Source organism: Augochlora pura, chromosome 4, assembly GCF_028453695.1.
Source record: "Augochlora pura isolate Apur16 chromosome 4, APUR_v2.2.1, whole genome shotgun sequence".
Classification (NCBI taxonomy): Eukaryota; Metazoa; Arthropoda; class Insecta; order Hymenoptera; family Halictidae; genus Augochlora; species Augochlora pura.
The window spans coordinates 27,073,935-27,091,615 of record NC_135775.1 but is presented as its reverse complement, the minus strand read 5'-3'; the positions used below and the strand labels follow the sequence as shown (position 1 = coordinate 27,091,615).

At 56.5% G+C, this 17,681-nt stretch overlaps 1 protein-coding gene across 2 annotated transcripts in view; it reads right to left on the bottom strand.

Annotated features, from left to right (window-relative positions):
- Actbeta (inhibin subunit beta) overlaps positions 1-17,343 on the bottom strand; it is a 27,741-nt gene extending 10,398 nt beyond the window's left edge. For both annotated transcript variants that reach the window (XM_078178135.1, XM_078178136.1), the window contains exon 1: positions 16,359-17,343. In XM_078178135.1, the coding sequence (XP_078034261.1) occupies positions 16,359-17,172 (814 nt within the window). In that variant the 5' untranslated portion in view covers positions 17,173-17,343. The remainder of the gene's footprint in view (positions 1-16,358) is intronic.
- Between the last annotated feature and the right edge of the window lie 338 nt (positions 17,344-17,681).

The window sequence follows — 17,681 nt, the reverse complement described above, 5'->3', positions numbered from 1 at the left end:
AGAGAGAGGAGAGCGGAACTGAGAGACGCGTCGTAACTTGCCTTTACTCGACGTCGAAACGAGAGCATTCTAAACGGACAATTCGCGAAAGCGTAAAGGTCGCCGCGAGACGCTCGTCGATGAACAAATACCGACAACTCGAGCGACAAATTAACGAGAACGGTAAACCGTCGCATCCACCCTCGGGAATAGCTCGAGCCGTTCAGCGTTTCGAGGGTTTAACGGCAAAAAGAATAAGCGAATTTCTGCGCCGCGAGTCCATTGGCAAAAGCTGTTTTCGACTCGAGAGCTGTTCACTCTTTTCGAGATCCTGCCAGCCGAGATACCGTCGTCGCGAAGCCTTCGGGCCACGGAAACGAACAGGAGTTGTCCACTGTCGGGACGTCGGCGTGTCGGCACGTCGGAATGTCGGAGAACTGTAAACAAACCGAAGAAACAATTACCGCGAGAGTCCGGACTCGGCTGTCCTCGGGCTCGTTCGTGCCCGGACTGTTCCCAATTAGGTAATCTGTTGCTCCCTCCTCTCACCGAAACAGCCCCTCTCTCTCTCTCTCTCGCTCGCGTATACGCGCTCTTTCTCCCTCGGCCGTCAAATTTCCCCGACGAAGAATTTTCGTCTGATGGATACTCTTATCGCCGCTATCGAGCCACGTCGGCCTTGGAACTGCGGAGGATCGTCCGCGTTATTCCACTTTCGGCCGGCCTCCTTCTCTCACTCGGAAGTCCGAGGTCGGTACGCAACGCGTATCGTATCGTATCGTTGCGTAACGTCGCGTGGCGTGGCGTGGCGTGGCATCGCACCGCGGGTACTTTTGTCCCTAGGCGCCGCAATGCGACACCACCCTGCCGTCTGATCTGCCGTCTGATTTGCCGTCCCCTGTCTTCTCACCTGTCTCGTTTTTCCTGTCGGGACAACATCATTTGGAAGGGTTGTTAGCGTCGTCGGCGGGCTTCGAGCGGACACTCTTTTGTTAGTCCTACTCGGGTGTGCAACGTACAACGCCACTGCGACACGCGAGCTGTCTCTTTTTTTCTCGGATCTCTCCTCCTCATACTCCTCATACTCCTCATACTCCGAGGGGACCAGATCCCCTTCCAGCAGTCCCAGCTGTCTCAGCTCTCGCAGTTCCTTTCCGGACGGATCCGCGTGGCCGACGATGCACGCGACGACAAGGATGCTTTCTCTCAGAGCGAGTGCGACTCGATGCGATTCGATAGGGTCGTTCGCAGCCGATTAAATTTCCGCGCGATCTAGAGAATAATTTGGTAGGAACGAAATCGGGAACCGATACCGTTCCGTTAGCCAACGGTTCTTGATCGACAGGCGACAAAGCGAATCGAGTTTCCCGCAGTCGAGAGACTCTTTGGTTTCTCGAATGTATACTTAACAGACTCCGCGACGTTCGCTTTTCGTCGGGCGAGCTGGCTCTCTTGCAGAGTCGAGGACCATTTTTCTGGTCGAGTGGTCTGTTTCGGGATCCGGCAGCATAAAGAACCCTTCTCACTCCCCACCCCTCTTTCTCTCTCTCTCTCTCTCTCTCTCTTCGCTCTTCGCTCTAGAGCAATCTCCCATCCGCGTTGCCAAAACGAAATTATCCGATAGTATTTCTCGAGAGTGTTTCCCGCCACCGGAACGTGGCTCGTTCCGACTGCCGTCACACCCAACGACACGCCGTGACTTTTTGATGCGAGTGCAGTTCTTTTCGGATAATTATTCGAACGTTTCGCTGGCGATGCAGCTCCCGTTTCGGCCGATCAATTATAATCTTTGGCCGGCAACTATCGATCTGGAACGCGGACCGGGGCACGGTTTAACCCTCGGCTGTCGCGCTGATTTACTCGGTGGAATTTTCAAGGAGTATGACTGCAATTTGAACGCGTCACGTGTTTCGCCAAACAGAGGTTAATCATCGTATTTTCCGTTTCAAAATTAAACCCGCGCGGACACGCGGACCGTAATGACGCGACGACAACCGAGGATTGATAGAGAGGGTCGTCGCGGGGTATGGGACACGAGACACGGGACACGGGACACGCAACAGTATCCGCGCTTGGCCCGTCGTCGAAGAATATCCGCAACGCTGGCCAGAGAAATCTTTGAATAATTTCGGACACGGCTGTATCAGATCCGATGCCTCGATAAGCGATCCCCTGATCGGCCACGCAACGATGACGAAATTTCTTTATCTATTAAACAACGTGCAAACGAAATGGAAGAATCAAGTAAACTTGCGAAACTATGAACGTTGAAGAAGACCCGTTTTAAGAAGTCGAATCGACCACAAAGTATTCGACGAAACGTGGTATTTGGGACACCGGCAGCGTCGCAGCGTCTCTTTCCATCGGAGATTCGTGCGTATTTGACCCGGGGTTCACAACGTTGGCCTTCCTTTTTGGGTCAGGTACCGAAGCAGCTCGACGCGGTCCGCGCGTTTTAATCTTCCCCGGTTTAATCTGTCGAAGAGTCTGCCGTTTGCCAGCTCGGCGACACGCGTACGCTCCGGCGACGCCGGACCGGCGAATCGTCGAATCGCGGAATCACCGATTCGGCCCATTAGCATGGTGGCGAGTAATCGACGAAACTGGCCCGGTTTCGTTCTGCTCGGGACCAAACCGAGGAAGAAATGTACGGAAAGACGAGCTGTTCAATTAGAGAAGGTCCGGGGCCGCGACCTCCTTCGCGGCGTTGCGCGTCGCGACGCGACACGACGCGACGCGACGCGACGGTCCAGCCATGGGTAGCGGCGCGGCGCGGCGTGGCGTGTCTCGGCGCGGCGCACTCTATTTTATTCCGATGCGTATTTTCTCGAGACGATATTTCGGCGAAACGAAAGCTTCCTCCTCCGGGTCCTTGTTCCTTTTTCCATGGGGCCGAGGAAAGGCGTGCCAAGCTCTACGAGACTGTCATCCCGTTGCCGGCGTTCTCCTCGCGACACATCCTCTCATTCGTCATCCATCCGTTCCATTCTTGCGTCGTCCGCCACGGTTTGCGGATCGGATATCGCGATTCGCGAAGAAGGACAACGTTCTACTCTGTTCCCCGAATGTGACTGTGCCGAAAGGCTTACGGCTACGGAAATACTTGAACGATCGATTTCGTTCGATCCTAAAACTGGAATCTTCACCTGCACAGTTTCTCTTTCATCGGACGACCTCCGGCAGCCTCGTTCGCCGGCCGGCCAGGATATATTCTCCGGGGGCAGAGGCGAATAGCTCCATTGGAAGCAAACGGTTCCGAGACAGGAAACAATTTCGCTTTCGCGTGTGGGCGAGACTCGAAGAAAATCGTAGACTCGCAATTTCGTCAAAAAGGCGGCATCGACCGTCGAGAAGTTCGACGTCGCGTCGCGACGCGCTCCGATCTGCTCGAGATGGAACGATAAACGTAGATTCGACGCATCGTCCTCGTCGTCGTCTCTCTCCCACTTTCGTTCGGAGGAAAGGGAATCCATTGCGAGAAATCTTAGCGAAGACGAGGGGATCGTGCTCGGAATACTCGGGCATAGTTATGCAATAGCGCCGGCTCGATGAGGACCGAACCAAACGGGAAAAAATGCTGGAACAAGAGAAGGCAGTGTCATACCGTCGAGACGGGCCGGGCCGGGCCGGGCCGGGACGAGACGAGACGGGACGAGAGAACCCGGCCAGAGAAAGCTTTTACCTCGTTCGCAAACTGTTATCGCCGTGGCCGCGGACGAATAAACGGGATAGCGAAAGGAGAAACTGGAAAAAGCTTGAATCGGCCTCCCTTGCCGGGGGACCCGGATAACAAAAGGTCTCCGGGGGAAGAAATTCGACGCGGTCGGACTTCTCGGGAGATTGCGCCTCGCCCGATTCCGACGTGCCCCGACAAACAGGCTGCGCACCCTAAACGGCCTAAGCCTCTGGAAAGCCTCTGGAAAGCCTGTCGAAAGCCCTCCGAAAACAGCGTAAACGACGTAAACGACGATCGCAGCCGCAAATCCAATTTCGTCTTCGCGTTTCTCAATTCGATTACGATGCTGGATTACGTCTACCTCCGACTAGCTAGCTAGTCCGTCCTCCGACCCTTTCCACCCTTTCCAGCAGGGCTGTCGCGCGCGCGTCTCGCGTCGCGTGGATATCGAATGACAACGGCGTGTCACGCTCGCGATCTCGCTCCGTGAAAACAAGCGCATTAGAAACAACTTGCTGTACAAGCAGGTCGTTTGAAACGTCGAGAGAAGCTGGCTCGATCGTGCAACGGGGAACCAATTTTCCGACCCGACCGCCTATTTACATTTATCCGAGCAACGAAAGTTCCGGCGCGGAAAACCGCCGGGAGAAAAGGCGTTCACGGCGTCGCGAGTTCCCAACGAGGGAATCATCGTCGGCTGGAACAGTCATCGAGACGCGACGCGGCGCGCGTCGCGCGACTCGTCATTACTCGCGCAACGAAGAAAGGAACGAGGCGAAACGAAACCGAACGGAACGGAGCGGAACTCGACGAGGCTTTTATCTGGAATTCATTGGACGAGGCGTAGAGCGTCGCGACCGAGGCAAAAGTCGAGTGTCGGGCACGACGGACTATCGATAAAACCGTTTAAAGTGATTACGCGACGGGGCCGGGGATGGGGCGAGACGAGCGGAAGAGGACTGGCGACGAGAGAGAGAGAGAGAGAGAGAGAGAGAGAGAGGGAGGGAGAGGTAGAACGGTTCTCGTCGACACCGTCGCGCGGCAACTCCGTCACCATCACCGTCACACCATCGACGGAACGTCGAGCGTCGAAACCGCTCGTCGCCAAGCTCCTTCCACGGTCGAAAGTCGAACCTCGCCGACCTCAGCGCGAATCTAATTACGCTGCGACACGTAAGCGACGTGTGACTCGATAGTGCCACGCCATGCCACAGCCACAGCCACAGCCACAGTCCGGCGATATATCGCATCTTATAGGGCCGAGGCTATTGACCGTAATACGGTCAGTCAAATAAGAGGGTCAGATATAGCTGGTGCGGTAACCCTGATCCAGATCTATCGCCACGTGGTTGCCTAGATGGTCGCGCATCGATGCATTGGCGCATCGCGGTGTCAGAGGAATTCGCGGATCCGGAGATTCGGCGCTCCGATTTCCCCCTGGATCTCGATCGCCTCCGTCGACTGCTGTCCTCGATCCTCGTCGCTCTGTCGCGTCAAGAAGCGGCGCGAGCGACCGTTCTCGAATAAAAAAAAAACACTTTGATAACTTGCCGCGGACTACTACGACTACATTTTTATTCGGCGCGTGTCCCTTTTCGTTTCTTTTCTTCCGTATATCGGGGCGAGTAGTTGTCGTCCGTGTGCTGGCAGTCGCTGCTTCGTGTGCCGTAGCGATTCCCCGGCGGAGACGTCACGAGCCGACCGCGTGGAAACGTGGAAACGCGAAAACGTACACGCGCGAACAGATTTCCGGTGCGCGTCGCGATCGATTCGTTGGTCGTTAGCGCGGTGAAAAAGAAAAGGAGAAAGAGAGAAGAGGAGCAAGGGTTGATTCGCGGAGAAATTCGAACGCGAATCGACTGCTAGCGCGATAAGGGGACCGAGATAAAGCTACGGTTGTTGATTGTAGCTTGTCGCGTGCCTCGCGACACCGTCCCCATCCCCAACCCCATTCTCATCCGTGTCCCGTAATATCGATGCAATAATATCGATGTTGTACATTATGCGAGCAGTCACCGGACACATCGGCCACCGACCACCACCAACACCATGCCACCGCTTTGATTTCATTCGGGGCTCGATCATTCGGGCGGTCCCAATTCTCCAGTTTCTACGGAAGATTTCTAGAAGAGACTAGGAAAATCCCCCTCGATGCACGGAATACGTTATGCCCGGTCGTTGAAGCCAAATAAAAATAACGACGGATATATCATCTCCATCCTTTCCTCGCCCTAATTGATTATATATCCTTTCCTCGTTTTCGTCGATCTTACCCGATCGAGCTACCAAATTTACGAGCGATTCTTCTATCCTAATCTACTCTTGCTAATAAAGACGGCGACTAGCTGACGCGTGTACAATGCGGACCGTCTAATTTCCCTCGGCTCGAACTGACGCGATTCCAACGAAAGTAATAAGACGAGATGGTCGGAGGTTGTGCGAAATTCGATGGATATCTGCCGATCGAAAGCAGAAATCGCGACGGTCGAAGAGAGTGGTAATTGGAACGGTTAAAAATGATACCAGAGGGTAGCTGTAGGACCGCGATAAGCCACATATATTTTCACGAGGGGCCCATCATCGCGACTTTTCTTATTCATTTCGAGCATCTTCGTCCGACTTTTATGCAGGAGAGATGCGCAATGATCCGCCCTTTCATTTCGAAAAATGAAAACGCTATCGTTTTAAGTCGTAAAATTGATCGATTGACTCTGCGGAAAATATGAGACGTGTCCGAGGCGAGAGCATCGGCGTGAGAGCGGGGCGTTTCCCGAGCCAAAGCGTCTCTCTCTCTCTCTCTCTCTCTCTTTCTCTCTCTCTCTCTATTTATCTATCTATCTATCCATCTATCTATCTATCTATCTATCTATCCTCTGCTCGTCTTTCTCATTCCCTATGTCATTCTTCTTTCGTCTGTTGCGACCAAGCGAACAATTACACGAATCATACTCCTTTGTTGCAGGATAGTTCTCGGCGACTGCTCTTCGCAGCGTAGGCATTTCGCGGGGAACGAAATTCCGCCGCCTTTATTCCGAGCCAATAAAGCGATCATTAATTTGCTCGGATAACGGCGGCGCCGGAAGATTTCCCTAAACCTTTGTACGTCCCCGAATCAAACGGATCGACCAGAACAGCCTGCTGCATCGGGGAAGCGATGAATCCTCCTCGTGACCGAACGACTCGAAAAATTCTCTGGTTTTTCGAATTCTTTTTTTTTTTTCTTTTCCTTCGTCTTCTTTCTTTGGTCGGATCCGAGGGGAAGAAACACGAGCGGAGAGGAGAGAGGAGAGGAGAGGAGAGGAGAGGAGAAGAGAGGAGAAACAGTTGCGCGCAAGCGCAACCCCGCCAATCTCGGATCACAGCGATTAAATGAATTGGGTACACGGGGTTGGTGAACCGGAAAACCCACGCAGTTTTCGCGTCGCTGGAACGCGGCAATTCGTATTCCGATTCTTTTTTTCTCTCTCTCTCTCTCTCTCTCTCTCTTTCTCTCTCTCGGTCTCCTTCTGCGGTGGATGAAACCGGATCGAGTCGGATCGAATCCTCGAAAAGGAGAAGATCGGATGGAACGCGGAGAAACAAAAGACGAAATCGAAGGGAGAAAGAGGGCGGGCGACGCGGTGGAAGAACGTCGGAAGAATTCGGAAACGCGAAGAAATAAGATGGAGGAGAGAGAGAGAGAGAGAGAGAGAGAGGAGTATCTGGGCGCGGAAGAATTGGCGTGCCGTGGGTGGGCAAAGGCTGTCGGGATAAAAGGAGAGCGAGGCGGAAAAGGAAGCAGAAGAGGCGGAGAGAGGAGGGAGGGAGGGAGAAACACACCCTTGATTTCTATCCTAGAGCAGAGCAGAGTAGCGTAGCAGCGGGTAGCGCGGCAGGACGAGGAGAGTCAAGAGGGAATAAAGGGAGTGTAGGAGATGTACGAAGAGCGGCGCCCAACTGGAGCCACGTGCATCGATCTGACTACAGGCGCCAGCCGTCCTATCCGTCGGCTCGTTCGTCCATGAGTTCGACCCTGTCCCACTCCAACGCATCTCTCGAACCGTTCCATCCCATTCTGAACATCCCGTCAACCCCCTGTGCCATCGTTCCCCTCTCTCTCTCTCTCTCTCCCTCTCTCTCTTACTTTTCTTCTTACTCTTACTCTTACTCTTCTACTTATTGTTCCCGTCTCTCTTTCTCCCTTCTCTTTGGCTCTCGCTCTCCCTCTCCCTTCCTTCTCCTCTCGGCTCGGCTCGCGTTCTCCTTCGCGGCTCCTCCAACTCCGAATCCAACTAGTCCGACTCCTCGGTCGAAACCTCGACCACCCCCCTCCCCCACCTCGCCGATATTTGCCGCGATAGTGGAAAACGTACGGGGGAACAAAGGATGGGATCCCCCTTTTTTTTTCTTTCTTTTTGCTAGTTGCCACCGCCTCGGAAGGTCGTACCTCAACCCCTGGATCGCCTCGCGTCCTAAGCCAACGAGAGTTTGTCCCTGGAACGCTCCATCGGATTGAACCAAGTTCGCCGGTGGTTCGAGTCCACGACTTTCTCGAACGATACTTCTTCGCCGTTTCCCACCATCTTTGGACGCGAAAGTTCGCGCCCAACGAAAGAGGGGAGGCGAAGCGCCTCGAGGACGGATCCGTCGCGATCGGAGAATTCTCGCGAGAGATTGCCGAGCTCGCCGTTCGCCGTTCGCGCCCCGGTTCTCTTTCGTTAGCGGACACAGATCCGGGAAAAGCTCGAGACGAGAGACACACCCAGCCGACCGTTTCCACGCGGTTCCAGAGAAATCGTTACGGAGGAATCGCGTCCGTTCGGAGAAAAAGATGTCTTGTGGTGCGCCGGAGAAAGGAGCCGATCGGGCGAGGCTAATTGGCGCGCGGTTCGAGGAGGGTAACTGCTCGTCGAACGACATCGCGAGACGTTCATCTCGGGTGGAACGAGCGCGAGTCGTCGAGATCGCTCCTCGAGACAGGTTCGATCGACTCGACGAGATTGTTCGAGCGTTCGACCCTGTCCCGCTCCGAACTATCCGCAACTACATAGTAGTTCGACTGCTCCTGATTCGTCAGCCCCGACGTCGCGACCTTCCGAGACCCTCGAGTGTCACCCTCCGGTCTACCCCATGGGTCCGTCGACCGATTCCTCTTGCTCGGACCGCCCGTTCACCGGCGACCCTTCACCGCGACGAGAGATCGCAAGCTGGATCCTTTGCAGACAAGGTCGAGGAGGCCTCGGCGGAGCCGGCTCCCTTTCCACGATTTCACCGTTTGACGAGGCGGCGAGGCGACGAGGCGGCGAGGTGGCGAGGCGGCGACGCGGCGAGGCGACCTTGAATGCGCTATTACGGCTAAGAGCGCGCGCGAACCGATGGATTTTAACGGATTACCCCCCGCGCGCGCGCGCGCCCCGTCACGCCGGATCGTTTAATAGAAGCGTTCCGCTCGCCTCGGATTCAGCCGGCGGTTACGCGTATCGATTATATTACCTAATCGCGAAGCGGGCCGAGGTCCGCGAAAACAAGAACCGGCGAGGCGGTTTCGTTAAATGAAAATAGATCAATCGCTCGCGTCCGCGAGTTTCCAAGCCTTGGCATAGTTCGCCGTTGACCGGCAAGCCGGGGAGCTACCAAGGGCCGACGGCGGAGAGGGGCAGAGGACAGAGATTATTGTCTTTTCGTTCTTGCAAAGATGAAACGAGAGAGGAAACGTTCGAACGACGCGACTTTTCGCGCGCCTCGATTCTAATTTACCTGCGCCTTCGGTTTTTGCGGAGCGTCCGACCGTCAGCGAGCTACAATCGTTTCCGAGTTTTCGTAATTTCACGCGAAAATGCGGAGCCGGTAGCCGAAGACGAGCACGAAGACCGTGTCGAACCGCAGCCAAGTTCTTTCAAAGGAGAACAATCGTCGCTCGCGTATAATGGCCAGCCGCCGCGGAACGTAGACGGTCGAATCCGTCAGTTTACAGTCTACAGTCTCCGGAGGCCACACAGGGTACGCTCTTCTACCGACAACGTGGCATCGCATCCGGCAATGAGGAACACTCGTAGCAGCGCTGTACAGTTGACGCGACGATTAATTAACGCGTCACGCGTGGTTCGCGCGAGTCGCTCGTTTCCAATTTTCCTCCCTCGTTCGGTTCCGTTCGCCGATCTCTGTTTTCGCGTCGGGCAAGCTCTGCAGGTGACCGCAGCAACAGCAGCAGCAGCAGCAACAAGAAAGCGCAGAACGCGCAGAAAGCGTAATAAGTGGCTGCGTAGAAAGAAACAGCGCAAACCGAGCGCGTGTATATCGGGATCGGAACGATAGCGCATTCCTCGAACGCGGGCTCGATCTCAGGTACGCGCCCATGCAGACCGAAGCATTCACGGATGGGGTGACTTGTCTTATGCGCAATGTCTCAAGACAACCCCAACGCTCTGGCTTCTCGCTTCGGTATCGGCATTCGACATTAGGCATTCAGCATGCGTTTCGCGAATCGACCGTTCACACGTCGGTAATGGAAAATAAAATTAGAACGTTTTCCGAGTCGCGCGACAGCGTGACGACAACTTTACGAGAGGAAACAAAATTCTTTCGAATCGAACGCGTCCACGTCCAAATATGATATTGTGGGATAAGGGATTTTGTAAAGATTGATATCTCACTGGTTTTAAGGATCGAATGTCAGTGTTGTCCTGAACGACGTTTCGTTTGTTCACGCGCGGATAAGTTCAGAGGATTAATAGCGATAAAAGCGAACGGATGTGCGAAATTAGTTTGAGAGTTTCAAAGTTGTATTTATGCTAAACGTTTCTTCTTATTTTAATATTTAAATAAACTCTGATCCTACAATATTTGTAGAGCGCGTCTCTCGATCCTCGACTCCCGAAAGCCTTCTTCGACAACGAAACGTCTTGCTCGAGTCCTATCGATCGTTTCCGGCATCTCTCGCGAAGCAGTTGACGAAAGATCGTTTGATATCGATCGATAATGGTTCCGGACTGGAAAGAGCATAGGGTTGCAACGAGAGAAAGCTGGGCCGAAAATCGGCCGGCCGTGTTCGCGGAGATAGATAGATAGACAGAGAGCGAGAGAGAAAGAGAAAGAAAGAGAGAGAGAGAGAGAGAGAGAGGGTTAAAGGAACGAATCGATTCTTTCGGTTTCAACGGCCGAGGGGATCAAATATTCAGAAGGTCGCTCGGCATTAATATCCGATCGGAACTTTCGTAGAAAAGTTTCTGACGGGCAAGCGTGTCTGAGGGCAACGCGAAAGAAAACAACGCGGGGATAATGGAGAGGGGAGAGAGAGAGAGCAGGAGCGAGGAACGAAGAGAAAGAAAAGGGGTGGAAATGCTTTGCGGTCGAAACAATCTAACACGTTCTCTCCGCTCTGCGGCTGCGGCTGCGGCTGCGGATGCGGGGAACCGGTCGAGCGATTATCGGAGGGTACGCGACGCGTTTCTCCTTTCCCCGGATCTTCCACGATTTCTTAGCATCGCTGGACGATTCGCGAGAAAGTAATCCGAATCGGGACGGGTTTGCTCTCTGGGGCCTCGGAGAGTGGAACGATGCTCGTCCGCGAGGTGCGAATCGCGCCGGTTAATTATTCCGATAGTTAGTCGAGCGTGAAATAGTTGAGAAACCGAGCTCGTGCAAAGTGCAAAGCGGAAAGTGGATCGGAGGCTTATCGGGGAAGAGGGCGAGAACAAGAGACACGCGGCCGTCGATGCGACGGGGTTGCGGTCGCGGCGCGGCGCGGCGCGGCGGGAAGCGCGGATCTAGCTAATTAACCGGGCTGAATGATTGTTGGCAGAGCATCGAGTCGCTTCGCCCTCGCTTCGCCTCGCCTCGCGCTAAGGGGAGACCGGGGAGAGCCGCGCATTGCACCCCAGGGCCTAGAGCCGGTCGCCCGTTTCCAGGCGCGACTGGTAATACACTGTGCAATTCCCTCTGTCAAGTGTAATGGTTTCTTCGAGAACATGAAAAACTGTAGGCACAATAAACTACTAAAATTATGGCTGCAGGCTCGCGGCACGGCGCGGCGTACGCGTCGCCGCGTCGTTCGGGCAATGCCGATGAAACGGCGCGCGGCGTACGACGTCTCGAAGGAGGACGGCTCGAGGGAGCAAAGGGACGAGGGGACGGCGACGCCGACGCCGATGCCGATGTCGACCAACGGAGAACGGGAATGGAACCGAAGCCTGAAAGGAGCCGTTTTCTCCGGAAGGCGGAGGACACGCCGGTAACGACCTCGACGAGACTCTGCTCGGAGTCGAGTTTGACGAGGACGCGGATCCCGATGGCAATTATTGTTAGCGGTGCCGCGGCATTTCCACCCGTTTCACCCCAATCTTCCTCCTTCTTTCGACCAGCTAATCTCGAATCCCTACGCTCGTCGGCTCGGCGAAGGTCGGCTCCCTCGAGACGGATCGACGAGTCTCTCGTTCCCGGCTCCGCTTCTTTCTCTCCTCCGTTGCGATCGCCGGCGCGGCGTCGGCGTCGGCGTCGGCGTCGTGTCGTCTCGAACGTTGTCTCCGGAGATTTCATATTCGTCCTTGACGGCTGGACGAAACAGTAAAGCGAGCGCCGACGGTTCCCGGGACGCATAAATTCTTACGGGATCCTGCACGGTCCGAACGCCCCGAACGCGCTCAGAAATGGACCGCGCGCGCTCTCTCTCCTACTTCGAAGGGTGGCGAGAGAATATAAACGTTGTTCTTACACGGGGTCATTACTCACGCGTTGTAACCTCCGATGTTTCCGCGGTGTTCGCGTCGTCTTTCTTTGGTCCGAATGTCGCGGGCGGATCGCGAACGAATCGCGCTCGCCTGACACCGGAAACACGCCGATTTCCCCGCGGCCCCCTTCCGCCGGCGACCCGCGCCCTTCCGCGCCCTTCCGCCCCTCCGCCCTCGTCTTCCGCCGTCGTCCGACGTGGCGCGACGCGGCACGGCACGGATTCTCGCTTATCCGAATCGTTCTCCGCCGCGTTCGCTACGCGGTATCGCGACGTATCGATTCCAAGTGCCAGACCGAACACGCCGCCTCCTCGGATAACTGTTTGAAACCGAACATCGGCGTTTAGCTTCCCCGATTACCTATAGAGGGGTCCCGCGGCGCGCTTTCGCCTTCTCTTCTCTTCTCGTCGGCCCTGCGATTCGAAAGAGCGACGCGACGGATTTCTCTACCGACGTCGCACGCCCACGACCTACGGAAATATCCCCCCGGAAAAGATCTACCGGATATCCCCCGACTACTTTCCGTCGAAATTCGCGGACCGCCCGGGGGCCGTCGGTGTTTCGCTTCTTCCTTCCCTACCAAGCTCTACAGCTACTCCGGAGTTACGAAGCCTGGCCAAAGGATCTGCGAGTCCGCCGCCGGCGAATCGGCGACAAATCGAGAATCGTGACTCGCTCGCGAGAGAACGAAACGACGCGCGACAACCCATAAAAATGTTTGCAACGGTAATTCCGGGCGCGCGGCACGTCGTTGAAATACTCGTTAATATTTCTCGCGTGTTCGTGCAGCCGATCCGATAATCGCGGGTCCTGCACCGCGCTGGAAAACACGCCGGCGAACACGCTGATTATGCTTCCCATTTGCCCCGCCTCCTCTCCTCGCCGCCTCCCGCCGCCGTCGCTCGCCTCCGCTCGCCTTCGCTCGCGTCTTCTCGCGACGCCTCGCGACGCCTTCGCCGATGTTCGATCGAGTGCAACGACGCGACGCCACCGCGCGTCGCTTAGGATTTTCGTAACATACGTGGACGAAAAAAATATGGAACAAAAAGTTTCTCTCCCCCCGGCAGCCGCGCGGATCGATACCGGGGAGGTGGCGGCGCGGGCGGTTTATAGTTTCTTTAGTTTCTTCAAAAAGGATGACGTGTTCGCTGGCTATCTATAGAGACGGCGACATTAACGTTAAAGTATCGCGCAGGGCGCGTTACGGTGCGCGCCCATCGATGCGACGCGGTCCCGCGTAGTCCCGTCCACCGACGATACCTTTTCGGCCACGTCTCGTTCGCGGTCTCGCCCGGCGGCGAGCCCCGAATTCGCTCCGGTTCGGAACGATTCCCAGATCCGATTGCGAGCATTTGTTAATTTTTCCGGGGCTCGCGTGTCGACGCGTGCCGACGCCGAGTACATTGCTCCCGGTCAGCACCGTCGCCGGTCACCGCAACGCGCTCGTTTCGGTGCTCGCGCCGTCCACCGGCTAGCAGAGTCGGTTCCGCTCCCTCGCGAACCTTTCCGTCCGTATCGTTGCGCTTTCCGAGGGCACCTGTCGCGGCCAGATTCGACTCGTGCCCCCGACGTGGAAGCGTGGAAGCAGCCGCGGCGTTTGCAGGTGGTTCGTCGCGTCCAAAAGGTCGCGACCAAGCGGCGCGCGGAGCGTGGAGGCGAGGCCCGCCGATGGCAACGCGGAGCCTGCAAACGGTTCTCGCGTCCTCTTTCGCGGTCGCAATCGCGACGATCCCTTTCGCCGCTCTGGTTCCCCGGCGGTTCCGCATCCCGGTTACTCGTGCCGCGAGGCGAGAGGCGAGAAGCGAAAGGTGCGCACACCGCAACGACCCGTGTGCCTCCTTTCTTTCCGATCGGCAACGGAGAACGATTTTCGGCCGGCAAACGGCTCGAAACGATCCGCGAGAGCGGCTCGTTAATTTCAGGGGCTGCGAACAGTTACCGGTACGAGCGCTAGATACGGAGACAGAGGGTAACGCGCGGCAGTAAACGCTCGGTAGAGGCAATGCCGCCTCTACCCCCGACCGGCTCCATTACCCTTATTGTTAAACTTAGAGTTAGCGAACTACGGAACGAACTATAGATCGCCCCGGTCCCGGCCCCAGCCCCGGCCGCGGTCGCAGCCGTTCCTCCACGCTCCTCCACGCTCCTCCACGCTCCTCCGCGCTTCCGAGCCGCTTCCGACACCCATCGCCGCGAGCCACGTGGCTGCAAACGTGTGGCCACGCATGCATGCGGACCAAGGTGTTATCCGTGACGTTTGCGGATTTCCTTCTCCCCTTCTTTCCTCCTTCTTCCTCTTCTTTTAACCCTTTTCTCTGTCCGACCCATTCGATTACCGATTCCCCCGAGCTCCGCGGCTGTCAATTCGTCGAAGGAAAGCGAGAAGTCGAATTCGTCGTGCCAATTGCAGTCGCCGTGGCGGCCGCGCCGCACTCGCCCTCTCTCCCTCTTTCCCTCTCTCCCTCTCTCCCTCTCTCCCTCTCGCCCTCGCCCTCGCCCCGCGATCGCCCGAACGAAAATAAAGAATAAAGAAGGGGACACGCGCGCGCGGATAATCCGAGTGACGTGGCCACGCGCTAAATAATAAAGTTATTTGCTCCGCATCGGGCGAAGAGCATCGCCGCCCCCGGCCTGCCGCGCCGCGTCGCGCCGCGCCGACCGTAATAGCGATCGTAACAAGACTTTGTCGCGTAACCGGCGCGGTCGTTCCTGCCCCGAGAAAATAGATTTACATATTCGTCTCGCTAGGGGAGGTGGATTTTCAAATGACTTAACGAAGTTAAACGCGGCTGGCGGACTCGTGGCGCGCGCCTGCTCACCGTATTATAAGCATCGCGCGTTACACCTCGCGCTAAAGACGGGGGTTTACACTCGCCTCCCCCGCCGCGACAGCCTAGATACGGCACGAACACCACCGCGGACGGAACGCTTCCTCGGCCTTCTCCGTCCACGTGTTCTCACGGCTGCTCCGGTGTTTACCCGAAGTTTTCCGCGGCTCTCTGCCTTACCGCGGGATCCGCGAGCCGTTCGCCGCGAGCGGCCGAAACTCTCGACCGAAACAGCCTCGGATAGCCCTCGGCGAGACACGATTCGACGACTACGAGTGATCCGATCTCGTTCGAGCCGATTTCGTCGGACGTATAGCGCGCGACGACGTAAACCTTGGGAATCGAACTAGGAATTGCGAATCCACGTTTACCCAGGGAGCGTGGTTGACTCGTGGGAAGCGACGAATAAATTAAATTCGTTGTAACCAGAAGAATTCCGAAAAAGGATTCGAAACTCTTCGAAGCGTAATACTAGGATATGTAATTGATTCCATCGGCATCTCTAGACCGGACGCGGCTAGTAATTTGCCGTCGAGGCGGCGCGGCGCCGGCATTAGCCAGCAATTTTAGTAGGATTTTATCAATACCGGGAGGAATTTGTTCGACGTCGATAAAAGCGACGCGCCGAACGCGCGCCGCGTGTCCGCGTCTACCGAATCTAATTGTTCCGAAAGAGATCTTTCGAACCGCGACTTTCCATAGGCAATAGGTAAGAACGATCGCTGAAGGGACGCGCGATGCATGCTACGATCTCGAAACGTGTTTTCGCAATTAGCAGAGCGAAAGCTCAGACCCTCGTATGGAAACGAGGGGATCGTGTTCTCGTCGAGACCGATCGCGGCATGCTACCGGCAACATTTGTCATTCACGCCCACGCGGAGCAGACGAAGCGCGGCGGAGAGCAGAGCGAACGAGAGGTGAGCAGAGCAGAGCAGAGCAGAGCAATGCGGAGCAGAGCGGTGCGGATCAGAGCACGGGTTCATTTACAGCCGACACTCGAGCAGTTCATTCATTTCTGCAGCGCGCCGCGCTGCGTCGTAGTACGCGGCGATGTGGACACGCGTGTTCTCCGGTTTTGGGAGAAACGGCCGATTTAGGGGAAGTGGTAATGGTAACGATTGAAGCGATGGTCGAGATCAAAGTAAAGGGAAATGTAAATGAAGAACTCACCGGGCTCGGCAAAGGTGATGATCTCCGAGGTCCTCGCGTAAAAGTCGTCCATCTCCTCCGGCGCGTCCTGGTCCTCGTGGTCCCCGTAACCGATCCCGGCGGAGTCCTCGGTGGGACTCTCGGCTTGCTGGTCGAGATTCCGATAGGAGTAGTCGTCGTCGCCGTAGAGAAACTCGGCCGAGTAGACGTTCTCGTGGTCGTTTCGCGACTTGTCCGGGTAACGAAAGGACTGCGCCTCGGCTCTGTAGAGAGTCTCGAGGGCCAGGTGTCGCGGCACCGTGGCCAGCGTCCTGTTCACGTCCGGCCTGCTCCTGAGGCCGAGCTTCGTCAGGATCTGATGCTTGATGGCCTCCAGCCGGAGGTCGTCCGGGCTGGGCGCGGCGGCGTCTTTCGGACCACCGCCCCGGTGCGTCTCGTGCATGTGTTGATGCTGTTGCTGCTGGTGCGGGCAACCCGGGCAGGTCTGATGGTGATTGTTTTGCCGTGGCTGGACCGGCGACAGGGTCAGCCAGCAGATCGCCAGGCCTATCAGCAGCAGATTCGAGGGCAGCAGGCAGGAGTTTGCTCTGCAGCCGGGGTACCTAGAGACCGAGCGAACCGACGACAGGGACCCCTGCCCTCGATCCTCCACTCGGTCCTCGCCTCGATCCTCTCCTCGATCCTCTCGTCGATCGTACGATCCACGAAAGCGACTGGTATCGATCGGCGGTGGGTCGCACCTTCTCGTTCGACGGTCGGCCAAACTCTCCTCCCAGCGGCTCTGATTTCGACCTGCGTTTGAGGTGAGTCCCGCTTCGTACGGCACCTGGTGCATTTCGGCGGCGAGTCACCTCCTCCTCCCCCACCACCTCCTCCTTCCTCTACTACTACTACTACCACCGCCGCTGCTACCGATGCCGCCGACGCTACCGGTAGGGCTGTCGCTACAGCTGCCGCTGCTACTACCTCTACTACGTCTACCCTTTCTGCTACTCTGTATTCTTCTTCGTTTTCTTTTTCCTCCGCCTCCACCTCTCCCGCCTCCTCCTCCTCCTCCTCCTCCTCTTCCTCCTCCGCCTCCTCCGCCTCCTCCTCCTCCTCCTGCTCCCGTCGAAGCTGTTGCTCCCTTCCGATCTTCCGGCTGGATATCGGGGCTATCCTCCGCGATCGTTGTCCACGATCGAGCTCGTCGAGCGAGCCGATCCTGCTCGGTCCCGTTTCCGAATCCACCGGGGAAGACGGTCCCGTTCGAGTCCGCGTCCGCGTTCGCGCTCGCGTTCGCGTCCGCTTTCGCGTACGCCGCAGCGGGCAGATAATCGACGTGCTGCTGCCGATCCGATTGAT